The sequence below is a fragment of the Chiloscyllium punctatum genome, chromosome 15 (assembly GCF_047496795.1).
Source record: "Chiloscyllium punctatum isolate Juve2018m chromosome 15, sChiPun1.3, whole genome shotgun sequence".
Taxonomy (NCBI): domain Eukaryota; kingdom Metazoa; phylum Chordata; class Chondrichthyes; order Orectolobiformes; family Hemiscylliidae; genus Chiloscyllium; species Chiloscyllium punctatum.
Window position 1 is genome coordinate 36,016,722 of NC_092753.1, and position 15,984 is coordinate 36,032,705.

Below are 15,984 nucleotides of genomic sequence, written 5' to 3' on the forward strand. Positions count from 1 at the left end.
CACCTGACCTGCACATCTTTGGACTGTGGGAGGAAACCCGCACAGACATGGGGAGAATGTGCAAACTCCACACAGACAGTCACCCAAGGCTGGAATCAAACTTGGGCCTGTGGTGCAGTGAGGCAGCAGTGCTAACCACTCAGCCACTGTGCTTCCCTGGTTTGGAATACTAAACCAACAGAATATTGAATGCAACAGTCAGTGTCGGGGCAACAGGAGATAAAGCACAGATTTAATCCCTGTCAGGCAATGTAAGTGCATGAAAAAAGAAGCAAATGTAAAGATCTAAGTGAGGCTGTGACAGGCTGACACAGTCAATCTCCAAAGCAAATTGGGAGGTAAGTGAGAGTAACAGGGAATGAAACAGGCATGCATACATGTGGTGAGGTCACTTACAACTGTATTCAGAACAGAGGACTGCGAAATGTTTAGCAAAGAAAAACTGTTATTAAATCTTCTGCAGTGACTGTTGTAATTTCCAAACCCTGGCTCTGTGAACTGAGTTCTTCTGGCACTTTTTATTATTTCTGAAGTTGGTTTTAACTTGATTGGGATACAAATTTGTGTGTGGGAAATCATGTCACACAAACTTGATTGAGTTTTTTGAAGAAGTAACAAAGAAGATTGATGAGGGCAGAGTAGTAGATGTGATCTACATGGACTTCAGTAAGGTGTTCGACAAGGTTCCCCATGGGAGACTGATTTGCAAAGTTAGATCTCATGGAATACAAGGAGAACTAGCCACTTGGATACAGAACTAGCTCAAAGGTAGAAGACAGAGGGTGGTGGTGGAGGGTTGTTTTTCAGACTGGAGGCCTATGACCAGTGGAGTGCCACAAGGATCGGTGCTGGGCCCTCTACTTTTTGTCACTTACATAAATGATTTGGATGCGAGCATAAGAGGTACAGTTAGTAAGTTTGCAGAGGACACCAAAATGGGGAGGTGTAGTGGACAGTGACGTTGGCTGTACAGGACATTGGTTATGTCACTGTTGGAATGTTGCATGCAATTCTGGTCTCCTTCCCATCGGAAAAATGTTGTGAAACTTGAAAGGGTTCAGAAAAAATTTACAAGGATGTTGCCAGGGTTGGAGGATCTGAGCTACAGGGAGAGGCTGAACAGGCTGGGGCTGTTTTCCCTGGAGCGTTGGAGGCTGAGGGGTGACCTTACAGAGGTTTACAAAATTATGAGGGGCATGGATAGGGTAAATAGACAAAGTCTTTTCCCTGGGATCAGGGAGTCCAGAACTAGAGGGCATAGGTTTAAGGTGAGAGGGGAAAGATATAAAAGAGACCTAAGGGGGAACTTTTTCACTCAGAGGGTGGTACATATATGGAATGAGCTGCCAGAAGATGTGGTGGAGGCTGGTACAATACAACATTTAAGAGGCATTTGGATGGGTATATGAATAGAAAGGGTTTGGAGGGATATGGGCCGGGTGCTGGCAGGTGGGACTAGATTGGGTTGGGATATCTGGTCAGCATGGACCGAAGGGTCTGTTTCCATGCTGTACATCTCTATAAATACTTGGTAAAAGGATATGCCATTTTGGGGAGGGTAAGTCCTTGCAGTGTCAAGATTATCCCCACACAACCTACTTTTTAAAAGACTGTTTGAGTATTGATATTTTGCTGGAATCATTAGTCACCACTTGTTTTGTTCTTCAATGAAGGTGATACACTTACTTAACCTATTAATGAACTGATTCCAGTCAATTCTTAAACTCACCAGATTTCCTTTCCTGCTCTCCTCTGCCCTCACCCTGAATTCACATCTTTATCCAGTTTCTCTCCTAATTCACCTCATATTCACTTTTCCTTGAAATGAACCTCCTGTTCCTTTGATCCTCTTCCCACTAAATCGCTGATAATCCTCCTGACTTGTGAAAGTTGAGCGATGTAAGTTGTTCTGTCTCCTCAGATGTTGTTCCTTCCTGTTTTAACTGAGACATTATCACCTCTCTTCAAAAAAGAACTTTGATCCCATCTCCCCTATAAACTACTGCCTCATCTCCAACCTCCCTTTTCTCTCCAAAATCCTTGAATGTGTTGTTACCTTTCAAGTCCTTTCCAATCTTCCCTGGCACCTTTATTTACATTGTTCTAACCTGGTTGTTGCCCCTGCCACAGTGCCACACCATCCTGTACCAAGGTCATGAGTGACATTGTATGTGACTGTTGCAAGGGTGAACTTTCCCGCCTTGTCATTCTGACATCACTGAACACACCATCCTCTACAGTGCGATTCAGCTGGGTGGGTCTGCTCTCACATATTTATTCTCAATCAAACTGTCACCAATCAATTGCAATGCTTTCTTTTTCTGCTCCCACATTGTTATCTTTGCCTTGCACTAAAGATCTTTTCTTGGCTCTGCTTATTTCTGATTTCTGTGTACCCTTCTGTGACACATGTCATTAGTCATTAGCACAACATTAGTTTTCATACGTAACCTACATGGCAACATCTGGCTTTTCTTCACCACCACTCTACTACTCTGCTGTTGCTAAATTATCAGACTGTTTATGTGATATCCCACTCTGCATGACAGAAGTTTCCTCCATTTGAATATTGGGAAGACCAAAGTTACTGTTTTTGCCCCCACCCAAAACCTTATTCCCAAGATACTGATTCTATCCCTTGCCCTGATCATAGTTTGAGGTTAAGCAAAACTGTTCACAAACTTATTGTATCAAGGTGATTTTCTGACCTTATATTTGTGTCATCACTAAGATCACCTATTTTCATCCCATAATATCACATAACTTTGCAATTATTTCAACTCATCTGCTGCTACACTCAACTATTTCAATGTACTCCTAGTCAGCCTCTAATTTCTGCCCCTTGCTAAACCTCAGTCCATATAAAACTATATCACTCCTGCCTTAACTTTCAGTGAGTTTGCTCCTGTATCACCCCCTTACAATGGCAGCATCTTAACTTTAAAAATCTCATCCTTGTTTTGAAAGGCCCTCCACAGCCTTTCCCCTTCCCAACTCTGGTGTCTTTTGTAATTCTACATCTGTGCACCTCAAATTTTAACCCCTTATGCATACCTCATTCCAATTATTCCACCTCTGATACCTGTGTCTTCAGTTGCCTTGGTTCCAAGCCTCGGAGTACCCCTTTCTGCACCTCTCCATTTCTCCACCTTATGTTCCTCCTTTAAAATATATGGAAGCTCTCCTGCTTTTGGTCACCTGATGTAGTATCTATGCATGAAGCTCAGTATAACGCTTTGTTTTATAGCGAGCAGTCTGAAGCACCTTAGAATGTTACATTGCATTAAATGTGCTGCATGAATTTGAATTGACGCTATTCTTGTTGCTGAGAAGCAATTTGGCATCATTCTTGCTGCTTGATATTGATTTCATCAATGAGTGAAAAGCACATCAAAGCTTCAGTACTAGGTCTGGTAATCTTCCCTTGAAGGAATGAACTCTTTTAAACAAATGTCAGCACTAAGATCAATTTGACTAGATCAACATTCCTAGAATTTGAGGTTTGTCTTAAATTTAAATTGGGAGGAACAGTTTTGAATGCAAGTCTTTCACCCAATTAAAAGTAATGTCTGTTTTAACAGCACATTTGTGACCTATTTGTTTCAGGTGTCATCTCATTTGTGGTCGAAGATGAAACTCAGCAGCAGCAGATCCCCCAGTGCAGTAGCTCTGTGGAAAAGTTGGATAATGAACAGCCAGCAACAAATGAGACATCAGTGGCATGTGAAGCAAGTGGGGATGTAAATTCTGGTACGTTCTCTTTTAATAACTGTAAATTTAAGCTGCAGATGTGCATTTGTTTCTTTACTGTCAAAAGCTGCATTTATTCATTTGCCAATATTTTGAAATCAGCCTCTGGAGCATGTGATACGAATCTAGATCTCCTGGCTCACAGATAGGTACACTACTACTGCAACTACAAAAGCTCCGGTTGATCATTTATTACTTATCTTGGCGTTGGAATGTTTAAACATTGTGTGGAATGTGGCAAACTTGAGAAAGGCAGCAAAAAAAAATCCTTCCTGCAGGCATTTTGCACATATTGGATTTTAAAAATACACTTACATGGAGTTATCTTTGAGTAGTTTTGACTCAGGCTGTTATACTGAAGAAAGGACATGTTACGATAGACATCTAAGCTTTTTGTTTTGTTGCTCAAAGTTATGTCAGTCAAGTTTCCAAATACAATCAAAATTCAGCCCCATGTTAGTAAGGAATGATTGACAATGTATATGCAGTGCATTTCCCAAAGCACAATCAATTTAGTCCTATGTGAATAGGAAATCTCATCTCAGGACACCACAAGACAATTTTGTCATTATGTTCCTTCTTTTACACAACATCAAATTTTTCAGTTACAAGCATTTGCTGTTCATCCACATGCATGATTCATTTTTTGAAAATATCCTGTGATTCATTCTCCGCGGCATTCACCAACCTTTTCCATAATCCATCTACATATTGGTATAAATGGTCTTCCAATGACAAAAATAGGCAGATTACTAATTTGTCATCACACTTCTTCCAGTATTCCCTGTTAAACCCAGATAGAGATTTGTGTCATGCGGAAATCCTCCCTGATGCGGTAAAATGGCCCAAAATTGCAAGTCCCATCTCTGGATGTAGCACTTCCCATTTCTACAGGGGCAGGAATGGAATCGGTTCAGGTCTCATGCATGTGTAGTGCATGTAGCCGGCTGATTATTGAAATGGTCAGCTGTCTCCATTTCAATCCAATTTTGATAACCCCACTGCATGGAACTCCAGGATGTGGAGAACAGACCAACCAAAATCAAATCTGTTCTCAGTGCATTATTTTGAATAGTTAAGGTATTCCTTTGAACAGTAAGGTACGATCACAGAATCACAGAATTGTCATGGTGCAGAAAGTGGCCATTTTGCACATCCCATCGCATTGAACTAGGTCTCTGAGCATTATTTAAACTCTAATTAAATAATACTCCAATACTTTCTTGAATGCCTCAATTGACCCTTTCTCCATCACACTTCAAGATAGTGCATTCTAGACCCGAACCACTCACCGGTGAATTTGTTTCTTTTCTCTTCACCTTGCATTTCCTTTACCTTTCACACTCAGCTTCATGATTGTTTTATAAGCAGACACCTCTCCTCATCTACTCTATTGAGAGCGCTCAAGATTTTGAAAACTTCTCTTGAATCTCCTCTTAGATTTCTCTAATCCCAGTCTAGTTCCCATAAAACAGCCTCATCTTTTCAATCTATCCTCATAGCTGAAGTACGCACGGCCTCAAGACACCTTGGAGTGGGAGAGAGGGAGGTTTGTTGGAGGATCAGGGTTCCTTTAGAGGTAGATATCAGGGTTCATTTGGTGGGCTCAGGTGCCCTTTTGAGATTGTCAACTGTGGAAAAAATGTGCATAATTGTTCAATAAACCTTTACAAATTTTGATTTGTCAAAACCTATCAAGAACTGTCAAGTAGTGTCAAAACATTAAGACTTGTCCAGTAATTTTGAACTGTCAATATAGGTTTTTATAGATGTATTTTCTCAATAGAGTGTAGTCTTCAGAGAGTTGCTTTCTTTTCTTTTCTGTGTGCATGGGTACCTTGTGAATGTTAGATGGATTGACATGGTGGATAAAGGATGTTGGAGGGAGATTTTGAAGATGTGTCTTCAGTCCTGTGTTCAGCAGCACAAGTTGATCTATGTTCGGAGTTCCTCAGCAATGAAACGTGGGAGAGTTCTTTGGGACACAGACTCCAAAACACTCTTTAACTCTCCCAGTCAAGTACAGAATATTTATATATTTTACAGAATAATGATTGCGTGCAGCATTAATGTCAGTACTTGCCACATTCCCTCTGACCATTATGCTCCTCCCCAGACATTTGCCAGCTTCATCATACTAAGTGGATTCTGTTTGTTACCTTGTGAAGCCTGTCGTTGCTTATTTTCTGGAGGTCAGGATGACTTTGATGTTTGCAATTGTTTTTGCCCCCTTACAATGCTATCTGTTTCTTGTTGCGCTTTTACAAGGTTATCTGTTTATACCATGTTTTATATATTCACCCTGTCCCTAGTGTTTATACCATTTGGTGCATGTCCTCCAGTCCTTGGTGTTTACACATGTGGCATTCAATCCTCTCTGCTGACAGAATGGGGGCTTCTCCCCTTATTATCTACAGCCATTTGTTTAAAGGAATTCAGTGAAATTACTTTGTTAGTTTTTTAGTTGCATTTCTAATTTCAGTATACCTCCATGTTTAATATGTAATGGCAATTACCTAAAAGGCTTTTGATTATGATGGGATCAGATATTTCCTTCTACATATCACTAAATAGCAAACTTTGGACTTGCTGGTACCAGGTGCTTATCTAGGTTTTTCAAGAGTATTCCTTATCAAAATTGCCTGTGCCTCAAGTTGACTGTCCACAGGAATCTAATTAAGTTCCCTGATATCTAATACGCTAAATCTGCGACTGTAATTGTATGAATATGTGCATGTGCATACATGCATATGTACTTAAAATTACCTCAAGGGTCTTAGCTAATGTGAATCAAGATATCCTTTATTAAATAACAAGTTTTAAATTAACTTGCTAAAGGACTTCCATCTGGGCTTCCCTTATTAGAAACATCTCAATGTCTACATTCCTTTGTTTCTTCTCACTAAGATCCTATTGTGATTCCCAAGACATTTTGCTATCTTATCTGGTTACTATTTGTTTGAGGGACACAATTCTGACTGTGGAAACTGCTATGTTCAACTAACAATTCTCTTCAGCCATTTTATATCCACGAAAGCCACAGGCAGCCATTTTATGTTACCTTCAGCCATGGGCAGCTTCAACAAATGGTAAAGGGTAGTATTTTAAAGTAGACAATAGGCTGGCATAAGGGCTATAAGAGGCCAAGGGAATGGGAATAGAGGCATAACATGGTCGATGTGCATGAGGAGTCATGGGAAGTATTTCGGCAGAGAGTTGTTGAGGTGACACGAGGGGTTGAGGGAATGGGTAGAGAATATGAAGTGATCTGGATTGCATGAACATGGGATGAGGACTACAGGGCTGTTTTATAACTACCCATCCCAGCCTACACACTTTGGCAACTGGTGTTCTTCACACCTCTTCCCAGGTCCCAATCCAGCCTGCAGTCTCTATTCCACTCTCACCCATCCCAAACAAAAATGAGTATTCATTCCTAAAAGCTGGGTCCTCAGAATTGAAAATCCTCCTGACTCTATGTGCTGGACACAGGAATGGAAATCGGGGACCCAGGCTGACTATCTTCCACAGATTTTCCACTTGGTGTGTGGCACAATGACAGCTTGAGAATTTAATTCCTACTTTAAAAAAATCTGGAAATAAAAAGTGGAAACCAGTAAAAAATGACTGAAATTGTTGAATTTTTGAATAAACCCAACTCTTTCAGTAGTGTTCTTTAGGGAAGAAAACCAGCAATCTTGGGTCAGATCCCACAATGACATAATTAACTGCACCCTGAAGTAGCCAAGCAAGCCACTTAATTATATCAAACCATTATAAACATGGCTGTGATCTAGGCCTCAAATCAAACCAAAACCACAAGAGAGTACTCTGGGAAGGCTGGGTGAGATTTTTCGCAGAACATTAAAACAACCTTGTGATGTTCTCACTTTTTAGAGAATGAAATCTGACAGCCAATGCCCCAGATTGTTCCACCACCATTGCTGAATGTATCCCTCCTCATTCGTCAGATAGAACCAGCAATTAACACATCAATATTTTCCCAGTTCTTGTACTGAATATTGATGATTGGTTAACCAACTCACAGGAAAAAGGAACCAGTAAATAATCCAAATTATGGACTTCTGGCATGCACATGGATGTATTCACAGAATTGCTCATCTTCTCAACCTCATCCACAAGTATTATCAGTAAATGGCTAAAAGCACTGATGTAACGAATGCTGCAGACATAGAATTATGCTTGAGATCTAGCCAAACCCTTATCTCTGACTCTGGCATCCTCCTTGTCCACATATATCCCGTCCACAAAAAAAGCAGCCCTTCTCACATGTATTGCAATAATTAAGCAGGGTGATCCATTACATCATCTTAAAGGCAATTAGGGAAGACTATTAAAATGCTTACTTTACCAGTGATATTTACATCCCACAACTAAATTAAAACACATCTGACTAAATAAAATCTTGTATTTTTTCATTATACTCTAAATATAAATAGTTATAATAAATGGCTTGAACATTAGCATTATAACAGTGTAAAGCAATTATTTTCATTCATGGAATATACGTACCACTGGCTGGCCAGCATATATTGCCCATTCCTAGTTGCCCTTAATAAATTGGTGGTGAGCTGCCTTCTTGGACCACTGCAGTCCTTGTGCTGCAGATAGACCCACAGTGGTGTTAGGGAGGGAATTCCAGGATTCTGACCCAGTGATGCTGAAGGAACAGTGATATGTTTCCATGGGATGTGGTGAAAGACTCAGAGGGAACTTGCATCCGCTGCCCTTGTCCTTCCAGATGGTGGTGATTGTGGGTTTGACAGGTGCTGCCTAAGGAGCTTGGTGAATTTCTGCAGTAAATTTTGTAAACAGTGCGCACTGTTGCTACTGAGTGCAAGGACAAATACACTGATCAGCAATGTTCTATCACTTTTAATGTTCCTGGAGTGATACTTTGGAAAAGATCTTGAAAAAAGGGCCCATAACATTCCTTGATATTAAATTTCAAAGAGAGTGTACAGAATTTACGACATTATTGTCTTTTACCAGGCTAAATCACATCTTACTTTGCACTCCTTCCTGTTTCAATCATTCAGCTTATTGCAATCACTGCAGGTGTGGACTGGAACTGCATCTCTGTTATTATCAATTACAATTAAAATTTGTGCCGTACATAAATATTCATGGACAGAAACTTTGTTATGGCAATAACGTTTTACTTTTTCATATTCAGAATTGTAGTATTCTATGTGTAATATTATTAGGGAATAATGTTGGAGCCTGAAGCTCTGAGTTTGAGTCCCATTCCAGGATTTGATGTCCAAACAATAGGTTTTGTAAGAAACTGCAAATCCTTCTGACAACATGACAATTTGAGGTAAAATTGGTGAGATTCCTGGCCAGCTTTGTAATGAAAGGAATGTTGGAATGTCTATCAACATTATCCATAACCCAGACCAACAAGGTACATGTAAAATTGCATGTTATTGCAGCAGCTTGGATTTCCTGAGTGAACTATAATCCACCACTGCCTGTTATAATATAGCAATTGCTTCAAAATTTCTAAGAAGGAATAATATTATGCAACCAACACAGTAATTGTGAAATTCTAACTTTTTACTTTTCTAACCACTGCAGAGAAGAACATATTGTACAGAGTTTGGTTTTACTTGGAGATTAATGCAACCCCAGCTCCACCTGAGCAGTGTCTCTGTGTAACCTGTGCTGTGCTGGTAAGGGAAATATAAGAAAATCCAGTGTTATTATATTTGAAAAGATAGTAAATGTGATCTGAGTAATATGAATATTTTTAGAATTTAACTATGATAGTATTAATTTAAAATCAAAATCTGTAATGTTATAATAAAAATAATTAATACGCTGAAGTTATCAGAGTAGTGATCTCACTATGTGCGCACTGGCCAGGAGGTTTGGTAATCAAGTTAGCTGACCATGTTCAAGCATTTATTATTTTCTTTAGAGTACTAAACTGAGATTATAACTTTGAAGTTATTTCTAGATGTATTTTTCACACTATATATTGCAATATTGTCAAGACAGATTTTAAAATTTCTTCCACGTTGTATTTTGATCTGTGTTTTGGTGAACACAGATAGCTAGACTCCTAGACATGACATTAGAGATGTTTTGTAATTGTTTCAAATATATTGTAATTGCTTAATTAGTAGAAGTGTGTACAGTCAGTGGTAGATTATTGTGCTTCCCAAAGATTGCCAATTTCTGATGATCAGATACCATTGGTATCTGATCATTGACATTAGCAACCCTGAGGGCTGAATTTTAACCCAAAGAAAGTGGTGAATTGGGGTCAGGCAACAAGGTTCAAGTGTGTGCCATTTGTTTCCCAACCCAGATGTTTGCATTACAACTATTTTTGCAAGGGCTAATCTTTCCAAATACAGATGCAGCCATTGTTCCATTTGATGTAACAGTAATAGTGGGATGTAGTATGGGTATAAATATAAAACTTGAAAAAAGCTGTTAACTGAGAAGTTAGCTGCAATTCTGAAGTGACAGATTGAGAGGAGTCCTTTGTGACTTGCTTAACTGGATGTAGGGAAATGCCAGATCCATACACTCTGGTCACTCCCATATATTTTATCTGAATGCTTCCACTTCTTTTGACTGTTTGGCACAACTTTTATCCTGTCCTATAGAAAATTCTGCAATGAGAGTGCATTATTTGAAAACCCATACAGTTCAATGTTTAGGACTTCTTGCAGAATAAGTCCAAACATCTGAAAATTGAGGCCTTTTGTGGTGTTGGGCAGCCATTTTCACTGGTACACATTAATAGTCAAATAGTCCATTAAGTTACTAGGTGCAATTCTGCTTTATTTATTTTTTTCCAATGATATAGAAACCTCTTGCTGGCAAAAATACAGTGAAAGTGCAAAGAAGCCAAACTGAGGAACTGAGGCATGACCTTCCCATACAGGGTTCATGATTGCTAACTTCTCTTTTTTTCAAATGCATGATTTTACTATTTAGAAAAAAAACTATTTCCGTGAATGGGGCTTTGAAAATCCAACAATGAGCATTTTGTGAAATCTGATGTAAAATGCACTTCTTTCAATTTCTCTTCTTTTCCACTTTTGGAACTAAATTGCTGTCCTTGGTTATGAACAACTTGAGAGCTGCAAAAGGAGCATGGTTAGAAGCAGGCCCAGATTAACCTGTTTAAGATCAATTTGTGCTCAAAAACTCACGTTAAAAAAACAAATTGCTTTCTGGAATGTCTTTAAAATAAATAGAAAATGAAAAAAAATTACTTTCAAAAGCAGAAACTGAATTCCAGCCTGAACTCAGCATCATATTTATCAATTTCTCACACTGGACATCTCACATACTCTGAGTGTGATTGTCAGGTCAATATGAATTAAGGGGAATTGTATATTTTGGATGCATTTCCATCATTAAACAAGACTTAAAATCCTGAAACTAATGTAAGGACATTGCCATAAACAAACCAGGAAACTTTGAGAAATGATTATGCTATAGTCTGGTATGGCTATGGGGCTCTAATAGGGACAATTGATGACAGATGTGAATTGGGACAACTTCTTCTACCAAGCAGTGAGCAAGTAGTGGTAGACATGGTAATTTGCAAAGATAGAGGATGAATCAATGATTTCACCATAGAAGTACCTCTAGGTACTAGTGATCATAAAATAGTAGAAACTCCCACTTAGTTTCTTGGTGAGAAATGTGAGCCTTACACTGGGTTTTCAAACCTAAATAAAGGTACTTATAAAGATTTGAAGATGTCATTAGCTAAAGTAAACTGGCAAACTAGATTAATAGTTCGGATACTTGAGATGCAGTATCAAGTCTTTAAGAAGATATTTCACAACCCTCAGCAAAGATTTAACCCAGTGTGAAAGACTATCTCTTTGAGACAAATGCATCATCCAGGCCTAAATAGAATGTTAACAATAGTATCAAATTGAAAGAAATGATGTACAATTCTGCAAAGTTTGTATGTTGTAGGATTGGCAGATTTAAGAACTGACAGAATGAAATAGTAATGTACGATATGGGAAAGTTAACTTGAAAAGTACAAACAGATAGTAAGAGTTTCCCCAAATATATTAATAAGAAAATAGTAACTAAAGCAAGTGTAAGATCTCTGGAGAATGAATGTGTTGAATTAATAACTGAAAGCATGAAAGGAGTTACAAGTGGAGTTCCTCCAGTTCCTCCAGTTGTAACTCCAGTTACAAGTGGAGTTCCGCAGGGATCAGTTCTGGGTCCTCTGCTGTTTGTAATTTTTATTAATGACTTGGATGAGGGAGTCGAAGGGTGGGTCAGTAAATTTGCAGATGATATGAAGATAGGTGGAGTTGTGGACAGTGAGGAGGGCATTTGTCGTTTGCAAAGGGACTTAGATATGATGCAGAGCTGGGCTGAGGAGTGGCAGATGGAGTTCAACCCTGCCAAGTGTGAGGTTGTCCATTTTGGAAGAACAAATAAGAATGCGGAATACAGGGTTAATGGTAGGGTTCTTAGTCAGGTGGAGGAACAGAGGGATCTTGGGGTCTATGTACATAGATCTTTGAAAGTTGCCACTCAGGTGGATAGAGTTTGTAAGAAGGCCTATGGTGTATTATCCTTCATTAGCAGAGGGATTGAATTCAAGAGTCGTGAAGTGATGTTGCAGCTGTACAGGACTTTGGTTAGGCCACAGTTGGAGTACTGTGTGCAGTTCTGGTCGCCTCACTTTAGGAAAGATGTGGAAGCTTTGGCGAGGGTGCAGAGAAGATTTACCAGGATGTTGCCTGGAATGGAGAATAGGTCGTACGAGGATAGGTTGAGAGTTCTCGGCCTTTTCTCGTTGGAACGGCGAAGGATGAGGGGTGACTTGATAGAGGTTTATAAGATGATCAGAGGAATAGATAGAGTAGACAGTCAGAAACTTTTTCCCCGGGTACAACAGAGTGTTACTAGGGGACATAAATTTAAGGTGAAGGGTGGAAGGTATAGGGGAGATGTCAGGGGTGGGTTCTTTACCCAGAGAGTGGTGGGGGCATGGAATGCGCTGCCCGTGGGAGTGGTAGAGTCAGAATCATTGGCGACCTTTAAGCGGCATTTGGATAGGTACATGGATGGGTGCTTAATCTAGGATAGAAGTTCGGCACAACATCGTGGGCCGAAGGGCCTGTTCTTTGCTGTATTGTTCTATGTTCTATGTTCTATGTTCTATGTTCTATGAAGGAGTAGGAAGAGAATTGGATGAGATTCTGAGGAGAGAAAATAGGAAGTTAGGCAGGAATTTAAAAAGTAGGTACTCAATGGTGGTAATATTTGGATTACTTCCAGTGCCATGAGCTAGTGAGAGTAGGAATAGAAGGATAAAGCAAATGAATGCGAGCCTGAGGAGCTGGTGCAGGGGCGAAGGATTCACATTTCTGGATCATTGGAATCTCTTCTGGAGTATAAGTGACCTATATAAGGAGGAAAAATCGTACCTGAATTGGAAGGGCACTCGTGGGGGGATTTGCTAGAGCTGCTCAGGAGGATTTAAACTAATAATGCAGTTGGGGTGTAGGTCTTGGGATATGGGGAGACAATGAGAAAAGAGATCAGTCTGAGACTGGTGTACTTGGGAAAGCAAGCAAGTCAAACAGTCAAGGCAGGCAGGAACTAAGCAGAGAATTGGGTGGGATTAATAAATTAAATTGCATTTATTTCAATGCAAGAGGTTTAACAGGTAAGGCAGATGAACTCAGGGCATGCTTGGAAATATGGGACTGGGATATCATAGCGATTACAGAGATGTGGCTCAAAGATGGACAGGACTGGTAGCTTAATGTTCCAGGGTGTAGATGTTATGGGAAGGATAGAAAGGGGGGCAAGAGAGGAGGGAGAATGGCATTTTTAGTGAGGGATAACATTATGCCTGCACTTAGGCAGGATTCCTGGGAGTACATCCACTGAAGTTATTTGGGTGGAACTGAGAAATAAAAAAGGGGTGATCACTTTATTGGGATTGTACTATAGCGACCCCCCCAGTATTCAGAAGGAAATAGAGAAACAAACTTGTAAGGAGGTCTCTGTTATCTGTAAGAATAATAGGGTGGTTATGGTAGGGGATTTTAACTTTTCAAACATAAATTGGGATTGCTATAGCATTATGGAATTGGATGGAGAGGAATTTAAGTGTGTACAAGAACATTTTCTGATTCAGTCGATGGATGTACCAACTAAAACTACTAGAAAACTTGATCTACTCTTGGGAAAGAAGACAGGGCAGGTGACTGAGATCAGCGGGGGACTGCTTTGGGGCCAGTGACCATAAGTCTATTAGTTTTGAAATAATGATAGAAAAGGATAGATTGGATCTAAAAGTTGAAGTTCTAAATTAGAGGAAGACCAATTTTGATGGTCTTTGGGAAGTACTTTCAAAAATTGACTAGGGGCAGATATTCACTGGTAAAGGGATGGCTGGAAAATGGGAAACATTTAAAAATGAGTTAACAAGAGTCCAGAGACAGTATATTCCTGTTAGGGTGAAGGACAAGGATGGGAGGTGTAGGGAATGCTGGATGACTCAAGAAATTAAGGTTTTAGTTAAGAAAAAGAAGGAAGCATATGTCAGGTATAGAGAGTAGGTATTGAGTGAATCATTGGAGCATAAAGGCAGTAGAAATATACTTGAGAGGGAAATCAGGAGGGCAAGAAGGGAACATGAGATAGCTTTGGCAAAGAGAGTTAAGGAGAATCCAAAGGTTTCTACAAATACTAGGGAGAGAATAGGGCCCCTTAAAGATCAGCAAGGCTACATATATTTGAAACTACAAGAGTTAGGGAAGATACTAAATGAGAACTTTGTATCAGTAGCTATAGACCAGTGAGCCTGACGTCGGTGATGGGGAAGTTGCTGGAGAGGGTACTGAGAGATAGGATCTATTTATATTTGGAAAAGAATGAGCGTATCGGTGATGGGCAACATGGTTTTGTGCGGGGGAGATCATTCCTTACCAACTTGATAGAATTCTTCGAGGAAGTGACCAAGTTATTAGATGAAGGAAGGGCTGTTGATGTCATATACATGGACTTTAGTAAGGCGTTTGATAAGGTTCTCCATTGTAGACTAATGGAGAAAGTGAAGTCACATGGTGTGCAGGGTGTTCTAGCTATGTGGATAAAGAACTGGTTGAGCAACAGGAGACAGAGAGTAGTAGTTGAAGGGAGTTTCTTGAAATGGAGAAAGGTGACCAGTGGTTTTTCACAGGGGCCAGTATTGGGTCCACTGTTGTTTGTAATATACATAAATGATCTAGAAGAGGGCACTGTTGGTATGATCAGCAGGTTTGCAGATGACACAAAGATTGGTGGATAAGGGACTGTCAGGGAATACAGGAGGATATAGATGGAGTTGGGCGGAAAAGTGGCAGATGGTTTTCAATCCAGACAAATGTGATGTGATGCATTTAGGCAAGTCTAATTCTAGAGCAAATTATACAGTAAATGGCAGAGCCTTGGGAAATGTTGATGAGCAGAGAGATCTGGGTGTGCAGGTCCGTTGTACCCTGAAGGTTGCTGCACAGGTGGATAGAGTGGTCAAGAAGGCGTACAGTATGCTTGCCTTCATTGGATGGGGTTTTGAGTATAAGAGCTGGCAAGTCATGTAAAAATTGTACAGGACGTTGGTTCGGCTGCATTTAGAATACTGTGTACAGTTCTGGGTGCCACATTACCAAAAGGATGTGGATGCTTTGGAGAGGGTGCAGAGAAGGTTTACGAGGATGTTGCCTGGTATGGAAGGTGCTAGCTATGAAGAGAGGTTGAGTAGGTTAGGTTTATTTTCATTAGAAAAAAAGATTGAGGGGAGACCTGATTGAGGTTTACAAACTCATGAAGGGTATAGACAGTGTGGATAGAGACAATCTTTTTCCCAGGGTGAAGGATTCCATAATGAGAGGTCATGCTTTCAAGGTGAGAGGTGGAAAGTTTAAGGCGGATACACGCGGCAAGTACTTCACACAGATGGTGGTGGGCATTTGGAAGGCGTTAGCAGCAGAGGTGGTAGAGGCAGGCACGTTAGATTCACTTAAGATACGTCTGGACAGATGCATGAGTAGATGGGGAGCAGAGGGATACAAATGCTTAGGAATTGACAGACAGGTTTAGACAGTACATTTGGATCGGCTCAGGCTTGGAGGGCCAAATGGCCTGTTCCTGGGCTGTAAATTTTCTTTGTTCTTCTTTGTTCTTTGTTCAGTGTTTACTGTGGAGAAGGATCTGAGA

At 40.1% G+C, this 15,984-nt stretch overlaps 1 protein-coding gene across 1 annotated transcript in view; it reads left to right on the forward strand.

The window, feature by feature from the left end:
* LOC140486199 (cilia and flagella-associated protein 47-like) overlaps positions 1–15,984 on the forward strand; it is a 482,883-nt gene that overhangs the window by 298,418 nt on the left and 168,481 nt on the right. The window contains exons 51-52 of the mRNA XM_072584990.1: positions 3,607–3,750; positions 9,352–9,446. Of these exons, the coding sequence (XP_072441091.1) occupies positions 3,607–3,750; positions 9,352–9,446 (239 nt within the window). The remainder of the gene's footprint in view (positions 1–3,606; positions 3,751–9,351; positions 9,447–15,984) is intronic.